The sequence below is a fragment of the Populus euphratica genome, unplaced genomic scaffold, assembly GCF_000495115.2.
Source record: "Populus euphratica unplaced genomic scaffold, PopEup_1.0 scaffold12.1, whole genome shotgun sequence".
Taxonomy (NCBI): domain Eukaryota; kingdom Viridiplantae; phylum Streptophyta; class Magnoliopsida; order Malpighiales; family Salicaceae; genus Populus; species Populus euphratica.
This window is the reverse complement of record NW_011499858.1, coordinates 451,270-461,757: the sequence shown is the minus strand read 5'-3', so window position 1 is coordinate 461,757 and position 10,488 is coordinate 451,270. Positions and strand designations below refer to the sequence as shown.

Genomic DNA, 10,488 nt, shown 5'->3' with positions numbered 1-10,488 from the left:
AATAGTTGAAAATCAACATACCATAAAGTGTTGAGCTCGGTTGTCGACGAACTATTGCACCTATTTTTTGACGGCCATTAATCCACACATGCATTTCCATAAAAAGCTTTATTGGACTTGGCTCACATTCAAAAGCTGTAACCTACAAGATAAAAGTATTATCAGTTAAATATATTTATAAATAACAACAAATTAAAAAATAAATATAATTAAAATAAATCTTTTCATTTGCCTTGCATGCGAAATGAACAAAACAGAGCTGTTTATGTGCGTGGTAACCAAATCATGAATTTGTTGGATTTGGTTCCCCACACCAGACTATGACCATCATGTTAAATGTTCGGACATCACGTGCTGAATTTATTCCATCCATATAGTCTTCGGGATGTACGGTGACCTGGAATTATTCCAAATTACCACGTCATTCTAGCCTGATAGAGTGCTTTTTTAGCATATTTTTTTGATTTTTTTGGCACCTCCTCTCAAAAATCATGCAACCTATATGGTACAAACATATTATCTATGAGTAAATGACAAATGAGATTCTAATATTTGGAATAAAAAAAATTATCTTGATTTTAATATTACTTAGTTGCTGCATGATTCTCTTAAACCTTCATCGCAATATTATTATTTACTCTATCCCACTCAAATTTAGCCTTGCAATAAATATTTATAAAAAGAAAAACTTCAATAAAGTAAACAAATTAACATAATAAATAAATAAAAAAACTTAAATTAATCTTAATTTTAAATCTTGAAAACTATGCATCAACCTACGATTTCCATTCAGGAAATTTAGAAACCTGGCTCCATTGAAATATTGAAATCTCCATCAATAAGTTAAATGTTGATGTTATTATTCGAATGACCTCAATGTTTGTAAACTTAAAAATTGATAAATCTAATGAAATATTATTTGTTCATAAATTGTTAAACATAAACAAATTCAAAGCAAAACAAACTTATATTGAAAGGCCATCCTTCCACTATACCTCATACTTATGGTTGAATAGATCCTATTGTAAAGGGATCTATCTCTACATTGCGACATCACACTCGAAGAGACAATGTCGTGAGTCAATGTATATGCTTCAAGTGACTCTTCTTGGTGAACACCTAATAACTCATGGTTGTCATTATCATTCCTAGAAAAACTAGTAACAATCATGTGCTCACGATATGAAATTGATTTTTTCCTAGGTATCTAAATAAATTTACTGAAAAATATAAACAGTTTTGATTTTTTATATAAAAATTTGAAAGCTCCATACAGAAACCTACCTAAAATTTTTAATCCAGCAAATAGACAATATATATGCTATAAATCAGTTGATTTTATTCTATTTCTACCAAAAATTTTGAATAATTCAATTTCATAAAAAATCATCATTTTCTACTGAATTTATTTTAAATGGGATACATATAATATAATAATTAAAACTAATTCTACACATTTAACTAAATATTAAAAACAAAATTAAACAAAGAAAATTACTAAAATTCAACAAAATAATAATAAAATATTTCAATGACAACTGAAGTTGAACATAATTATTTCTAAGTGCTAATATTTGTGATCCTAAATTCACAAAAAAATAAAAATTATTCCAAATGGTATACAATACAATATAATAATTAAATATAATTCTATATATTTAATTGAAATTGATTAACAAATTTGAAAATAATATCTAAAATTCAACATAATAATGAAAAATTATTGCAATAACAACTAAAATCCAACACAACTATTGGCTTAAGAAATGAAAAATTCATAAAATTATTACTTCATAAAATTATAAAGAACAAATAATTGACCAAAAACTTAGACAAAAAAAATAATAATGTAGAAACAAATATTGGCCTAAAAAAGAAAAATTCTTACCTTAATGGTGTGCTTAATTTCAAAGTTGAACAAGTGTGATATTAAAAAAAAAAAAAAAAAGACATTGTTAAAAAAACCTTAGAAAAGAAGAAAATACTTCAAAAATTTAACCATAAATACCTGTTGATTGTGTTGATATAAAAAAAGCTTGATTTCTAGCCTTCATGTTTGAGAGATAGAATGTAATGACATATTAGTGAGGAGAGAATAAAAGAGAAAACAAAGATTTTAAACCAAGAGAAAAAATAAAGGTGTGTTATGCTTGTTGTGTTTTTATATTAGGTTTTATGGATGAAATTATCGATGGAATATTAAATATTATTATTTTTAAATAGTTCGTTAGTGATTTCGTCTATAAAGTCCCTTTGAAGTTTTCATTTTGCACTAAAATTTTTAAAAACCCCTCCAGATTTTTTAATTTTGTCTTTTATTCTGTTAGTAAAATAGTAAATAGTCAAAAATCTTTTATTTTGCATTTTGTCGGTAATTCTGTTGGTAAACCTGTAAAAACGTGCAACTCATTTAGTAAAAACATTAAGTGTCAGTGCGTTGGAGTTCACATTCTGTCGATGATTTTATTGACAACATAAACACTTTAATTTTCATAACCGACATGTGAAGGGGAGCATTGAATTTTGCCTCTAGAATATATCGACGTATTCAGACCATTGATATATGTGTGTTTGTAATGAATAAATCATTAGTATTTCCATCGATATGAAACAATGTATGACGCTAGACTAATAGTTCCACGTATAACAGAATAGCACAAGTTCATATAATAATAATAATAAAATAATAAAAATAAATATTACATCATAGTTTATGTATTACACTTTCATGTTTTGCAAATTATGTAGGATTGTCTTCTTTTTCTTTTTCAATTGACTTGTCATCAACTCCATTGTGATCTTCCACGTTGATTTTATTGTTATCATCATCTTCATCTGCTTATACTTATACGCTGGAACTTAGAACAATATGCAACTTCTCTCCGTCAACATCGACAAAAATATTCTCGGTGAAGTAAAAATTTAAATTTTCTTCTAAGTCAATCGATAAAGCAACTTGATATAGATCAGCTAACTCATTAACCTGAAAGACATTATCTCCCATGTTTGATTCATCGTTCTCATCCTGAATAACTTTAACAAGACTCATAGGTTTGGTTTTCATTATGGATAATTAATCAACTCTTGAACAATCTTTTCTAAAGAAAGAGTTGTAGATGTAATAAATTTGTTAACATTGCTTGGCGAAAACAAAGACATTGTCGACATCACAAAGTCTAGCTTTTGAATTAATTCTAACTAAACCATGATGGGGATCTACTTTAATTCCTCTTTCAATGGTGTTATACTAATCATATTTGAATAAAAATATTCTATTATGCTTGTTAAGATATTTTCAATTCAATTATCTCTTCTAATTTCTCATAATAATCGACTTCAAATTCATTAAAAATCAATCCTTTAACACAAATTCCACTGTTATATCTTTTTACCTAGCTTATATTTTTCAGTATAAAACATGTATCCATTGATGAAATACTCGTTATAGCACTTCACCTTTTTTTAGGACCCAGACTTAGTAAAGACCCATTGATGAAATACTCGTTGTAGCACTTCACCTTTTTTTAGGATCCAGACTTAGTAAAGACAATGTTACATTAGCATTCCCTCTCAATTTATAAACCTGGTACATAAAATACAACCATAAACAGTTAACGAGAAATGTGTAATGAAATTAAGTATCCCTATAGATAATGATAATTAAATAGTACGTACATATGTTCTAAACCACATGAAAAATTGTTCATCTTGTAATCAAAATATTTAAAATTCAGTCAGCTGTAAGTTTTGAGACTATAAATATTGATGATGTTGCCTATGAGGTATTCAATAATTTACCAGCTTGTGATAATTATAAGAGATAAATAATTTATTAATAATAATTTATCAATATAAAAATTCTCTTTCAGCTTGTTCTCTTCAGATAAAATATTTCTCATCTATTCAACAATTTTATCATAACCAGCCTCACTCAACCTATGATCCGATTTGATAGTGAATACCTATGCAACAACCGATAATTTACTGTGATTTGTGCAACCATCCTATAATGGTTCATCAGAATCTTTCAAAAGATCAAAAGATATGGTCGCATCTGCATTAAGTTCTTTATCTCTAATAGGACATTGACTAGCATGACCTTGATTCATTCTCATCACATCTATAACCATAGTTCTATAAGGATTATTATTATTATCTACAACTCCATGCACGTTACTAGTACTAAAATTTGACCCAACCATCATTTCTACTGGTCTCATGAGGAATATATAGTTCTCCATATGCATACCAACACATATATTGTTCCATGAAACCTTTTTGTAGAAGATGCATTATTATAACATTTAGATCAAAAAACTTTTTTATTTTTACACCTCTTATGTAGAAATCTAATATTGTCTCCACTAATATTTTGTTAAGTTATGTTTAGATTGAAGGGGGGATGGTTGTTTTGTTGCAAAGAAAAAATTTGCAAGGAGAAAGTAGAAATGGAAGATGGGGAGAGGAGAGTCAAGCGCTAAATTATATATTAAATATTACCGATGAATTTATTGATAGAATTATTCTGATGGTGACTCCATCGATAATTCTATTGATATCAATATCATGTCACTGTATGATTTGCTTTTTTTAATCTCATTGTAATATCATAAGCAATGTCGTCAGTATATATCGATGGATCAATATATTCAAGGATGAATTGTACAGTCGATGTAATTTCATAAGTAACTCCATCGATAATTCCATCGATATCAATATCGATGTAATTTCATAAGTAACTCCATCGATATCAATATTACATCACTGTATAATTTGCTTTTTTTAATCTCATTGTAATATCATAAGCAATGTTGTCAGTATATATCGATGGATCAATATATTTAAGGATGAATTGTACAATCGATGTAATTTCATAAGTAACTACGTCTGTAAAAACTTACACATCATTGTAATATTTGGCTTTTTTTACTCCTTCTATTCCTAGTGCAATTCCCTCGAAATATATCGACAACATATTTTTATCGGTATTTACTAGTAGAGTTAGCGATGAAAAAATTCGGTTAGTAAAAATTACTATAATATATCAATGGGAAAAATCTATTAGTATTTTTATTTATATTCGCCAAATTTTGATAGTGCACTAAAGTTTAGTCAAAAAAAAAAATCAAACATTATGAAGTGCATCCGGCTAGCTATGAGATGGTTTTTTCAATTTTACAGTGTGAAGTATTTCGAGTTAATTTTTATTTCGTGGAATTAAATTCATCTTCTAACCCAGTTTAAAAGTTAAAATTCATGTGAAGTTTATTTAGCATAATTAACGTGGCTTGAGGTTTGAACCAAAAAGTTGAAAACAAACCCTTTTAGCTATAAGGACAACTTTTTACATTGTTATAATACTCAATATAGATATTTTTTATATTATTTTTATTTTTTATTTTTTTTAAGTTGATCTTTTTATATTTTTTTTAATTTTTAATTTTTTTTTAAGTTGATCCAGTTAAATCAACTTAAATTTAATTTAATTAGATTAGATTAATATTTTCTAAATTTAAACTAAAACTCGATTTAGATGAAGTTTGAAAATATAGTTTCTCGTATCAACACGTAGTTTTAAAATGCAAGTGTAAAAATAAATAAATAAATACTCATTTGTGCAATATTCCTCGCAATGTAGGAGAGGGTCCCTGTGATTGATAGATGAAATCCCTGAGATGCTGCCAAACGAAGACTAAACAATACGGCAACATGAGTAACTCCGCTGTGAGTGGCAACACACAAGGCCGTCCTCCCGACCAATTACTCTCCATAGCCTTCTCAAAAGCAACGACACGAATTATTACAACCCACATAGGACACCGCCAAGCGGTCCCAAATCCCAAGACATTACAGTGACGTTATCATGCTGACTTCAACATGTCTAACCAAATGTTGACACGTAGCACCAGTTGGGCACCTTCATTGTATCTCGCCAGGAAGGTGCCTACGAAGGACAGCAGCTCAAAAGAATGAAGATGACCATACTTTTGGATTACATTTTTTACTTTATTATAAATATATTGGAAGCATGGTCCGGGCATATTTTATTTATGTCCCTCCCTCTCAGTACTACTTGTCAACCCCCCCTCTTGTACGCAATGGACTTCCCTGAGAACCCTAACCATGATTTCTCTTATTTCGATGAAGGTTTCGACCCGCCGGCGACTGAGTTTCAGGTGTCAGATTACCTCATGCTTGATGGTGGATTTGGTGAAGATAATTCATCCTCACAAAGTATGGCATCATCGGAGCAAGTTCCAAGTGGTTCATCAAGCGGATATAGTGGTGCAACATCAAGAAATAATAGCATGCAAGTGATCATGATGCCCTCTTTAGATTATTCTACTGCTACTAATTCTTTAATTTGTTATTTTCTTAAAAAAAGAAAAATAAAGTATTCAAGATTAACTTTTTTCTGTTTCTTGAAGATCAAAATGATAATCTTGTCTGCCCATTAATCTTTTGTATATTTTTATAGAAAATGCAAGAATGGAGTGAAGAAAAATAAGATAGAAGGGGGGCACAGAGTTGCGTTTAGAACAAAATCAGAGCTGGAGGTGATGGATGATGGATATAAATGGAGGAAGTATGGAAAGAAGTCGGTCAAGAACAGCCCAAACCCAAGGTAAGTTTGTTTGTTAAAGTACGATTATTTCTCAATTTATTTTAGAAGTTAATCTATTGCCTGTGGATAAATGGACCTGACAGTAATCAACTGACAATGAATTTGATTAAATGGCAGAATGATTGTGCTGATCGATACATGCATTATCCATATTTACACACCCTTGGATCTCATGTACATAGGTCTCTATACATATATATGGCTTTGATAAGGCATTTCTTTACTTAATATCTATGGACTATCCACAATTGTTATGCAGAGCTATAATGTTAGATAAGAAATATTTATTGCTCAAGGACCCATTTCTTTTAAGTTCTGATTGATGGTTTTAGATATATCAGGCATCACTTCTCTCTAATTAGCTTATACAAAACCCTTTTTTTTAAATTTTATATGGATAGCCTTTATAAAACAATACTAGTTGTAGCCTTTGCAATTGGCACCTGGGCCGGGTTCTCAGGCCACTGCATGCCCATACACTCACAGTAGAGAGGCGATGGTGGCTAAAGGTGGTTGAAGAGCAAGGGCATCAATATTAATCACATCAACCAAAATACAAAGCCGCCCATGGTTTTATAAATGCACTCATATCTTAAGCTAGCTAAAAGACATTTGATTCCAGCACTGAAGGAGGCTGAAAGGCACTTACTACCACCGATTACGTCACCTACCACACGTAAACCCACCTAGCTAGAAGACAGTAAAAAATGCAATATATGGCTATCATATGCTACGTCCACTCCAGTGACTCCACTATATATTGGCCGAGTGTGTGTTGTGTTGACTTTTCCATTTATTCGGCGACAGCCATATGTATAGATATGTCCACCCAGCTAATCAGACATCTTTTGCAGCCACTGTACTGAGAATGGTGAAGGGGTGTGATGCCTCTAAATGTGTCCATGTATCTCTGTGTATATGCATGTGGTCCTGGAGCTTGCTGGGCAACTTGGAGAATCATATAATTCACCATTATAGAACAGAACTCTGTTTATGTGCTGAACACACGCATTACTATTATTTTTTGTCTTTTAATTCGATCAATTTTTAAATTTATATATATATAGACTTAAGTGTATGTTAAGTGTTGAAGTCAAGAATTAGGGTTAATCAATGCTTTTCACTTAACAATACTACTAGTGCTTGCTTGAAGAGCGAATGTTATCCGACTTCGTATATATTACTCCCTCTTAAGGGGGAAAAAAAAAGAGTTTTATTTTCTTTTAATCGAAAAGGAGGTTCATGTTTTTGATTCATTTAAATGCTTTAACCTTTTGCGTCATGTAAAAGTTAAGCTTAGAAATCAACTTCCTCGTTTATTTTATGAATTAAGGTTGATGATGATACATTCAATGAGATATATTTCTCTAATATAATTTTATATCTAAGATTATGTTAACTTAATCTTTGAACTATCATTTTTATAAGATTTTTAGTTCATTCTATTGGATTTAACCGTGTGATTTATACATGAGAAGCATTGAAAACTTAATGCATAAATATTCAAGAAAGAACTTATTATTACGTACAAATCATATAACAGGTTCTAGTTTATGTTAAGTACTGTTCGCGTGATGCTACTTGAAATCAATTCTGACAAGTGACAACTGCGCCTAAACCATACCACTCCAAGAAACTCTTTAATCACCAAGGATATATTTGATTGTAATGAACTATATATACAACGTACGTACGTATTGATTAATCATTATATTCATATAGGATTTGGTTTTATCAATTTGAAAATTGTAATTAAATGAATGATTAGAGACTATAAAGACTCGTTATATTCTAAATCGTAAATAACATGCTAGCTATTAAATGATTAAGAAAAATAAATAAAAATGTTGCAAATACTATTGACTGAGTTGAATATTGTAATTGTTCAGGAATTACTACAAATGTTCTAGCAGCGGATGCGATGTAAAGAAGAGAGTAGAGAGGGACAGAGAAGACTCGGCATATGTGATAACTACATACGATGGAGTGCACAACCATGAAAGCCCTTGCATGGTGTATTATAATAACCAGATTCCTCTTGCGGTCCCTAATGCTTGGACCTTCCAGGATTCTTCTCCTCGCTCTTCTTCCTCTTCCTAGTTAAGAGTATCCATAGCCTTTTACTTCACTTCACTTCATGTCCTCGTTTGGATACTGAGGATCACCATGCATGCTGTATTATGCTGGAGAAATTACCATGTAACTCCTTCTCTTTTTTTGATAACTGAGATTGAGATGTTACTAAATGTATCTAAAGGTAATTAGTGATATAATGATTTGTGTGAGTATTAATTACCAAGAATAATCACAGGACTTTCCAGTTCTTGGGCTTGGCTAAAACATCCAAAAACATACAAGCAACAGCAAAACTGAACGCATTGATAGATGGTAGTTCGGACTAGCTGAATTCTGGGCCTATTTATATGTACGTGCTTGCTTGTTTTCTTTTTTCTTCTGTGTATTCTTGTCTTCAAATCGTGAATGGGATATCTTCTCGCACACTAGGAATAAACTATTTGTGCGTCTAAGCATATACGAGGTAATATCTATTTTTCTCAAAAAGGTGAAAAATTATGTTTTCAGTGATGCAAAAATATCTATTAATTAAACAGATCAAATAAGAGCATTAATTGGTTATTTTACGCTTATATAAAAAAAAATGATTATTTTAATTACATAATGAAATATTGAAATGGAGATTATGAATTGAATTATCTCTTCTAATAACAAGAGTCTATATATAAAAAAAAATGATTATTTTAATTACATAATGAAATATTGAAATGGAGATTATGAATTGAATTATCTCTTCTAATAACAATAGTCTATTACACTGTTTATATAGACTAGTATGAAAACAGAATAATCAACAGTTAATTAACAGAATAACAAACTCTTCTAACAGCTTTAACTAACTCTATCAACTTTAACAAACTCTGACTTCTTCAATGTTGCTTGCTAAAGAAGTTAACTGAAGATTGCAGGATTGCTTGTTACTGTTGCTGCTGGAGATTTGCACTGCTGTATTCATTGTTATAGCTATTGATGTGGAGAAGACGGAGAAGACAGAACTGCAGGCTTCATTGTGGACGTGAAGAAGATTGAGCTGCATGCAATTCAATACTCCCCCTTAAGATGAGACGCATAAAAAGATTAAGGAGAATAAATGTTACGAAGACTCATCTTACGTAGCAAAGGATAAAAAAGAGAGAAGCCAAGAGCCTTACTAAAGATATCCGTAAGCTGGTGTTTGGAGGACACATGAAAAGCGCTCCGAATACCTAACTGATTCTTCTCTTGAACAACATGACAATTAATATCAATGTGTTGTGTATGCTCATATAGACGGGGTTAACTGTAATGTGAAGAGTAGCTTTACTGTCACAATAAAAAAGAATAGTTTGAGGTGGAATTTGTAGGTCTTGAAGAAGAGTGCAAAGCCACATAACCTCACAATAATTGGATGTCATTGCTCTATATTCAGCCTTAGCAGAAAACCCGGATCCAGTGATTTGTTTCTTTGATTTCCAAGAAATTAAAAAATTATCAAAAATCAACATAACCTGCCCAGTCAAAATCACATAATACCTTCATTTGTAAACTAGAAATAACTGGAAAGAGCAACCCTTGAGCTGGAGAGGTTTTAATGTATCGCAGGACTCTAGTTGCTGCAGTTAAATGAGAAGCTATAGGCTTGACTATGCTGCAGTTAAATGAGAAGCTATAGGCTTGTCTATAAGTTGACTTAAGACTTGAACTGCAAATGAAATGCTAGGTCTACTGATAGTGAGATAAAGTAATCTCCCAACAAGCCATCTGTAGGCAGTAGAATCATCTAATATTTGGCCAGAATCTTTAGAGAA

At 30.9% G+C, this 10,488-nt stretch overlaps 1 protein-coding gene across 1 annotated transcript; it reads left to right on the top strand.

Annotated features, from left to right (window-relative positions):
* Positions 1–6,024: 6,024 nt before the first annotated feature.
* LOC105123880 (probable WRKY transcription factor 51) lies at positions 6,025–9,043 on the top strand. The gene is made up of 3 exons (XM_011023645.1): positions 6,025–6,310; positions 6,479–6,625; positions 8,515–9,043. The coding sequence occupies exons 1-3, from the start codon at positions 6,051–6,053 to the stop codon at positions 8,723–8,725; spliced, it is 618 nt and encodes a 205-aa protein (XP_011021947.1). The 5' UTR covers positions 6,025–6,050; the 3' UTR covers positions 8,726–9,043.
* Positions 9,044–10,488: the final 1,445 nt, after the last annotated feature.

Excerpts from the sequence above, each read along its gene's own strand:
- LOC105123880 (XM_011023645.1), top strand. The coding sequence starts at position 6,051 with ATGTCCCTCCCTCTCAGTACTACTTGTCAACCCCCCCTCTTGTACGCA. Across the intron at positions 6,311-6,478 it reads ACATCAAGAAATAATAGCAT|AAAATGCAAGAATGGAGTGA; the intron begins GCAAGTGATCAT and ends ATATTTTTATAG. Across the intron at positions 6,626-8,514 it reads AAGAACAGCCCAAACCCAAG|GAATTACTACAAATGTTCTA; the intron begins GTAAGTTTGTTT and ends GTAATTGTTCAG.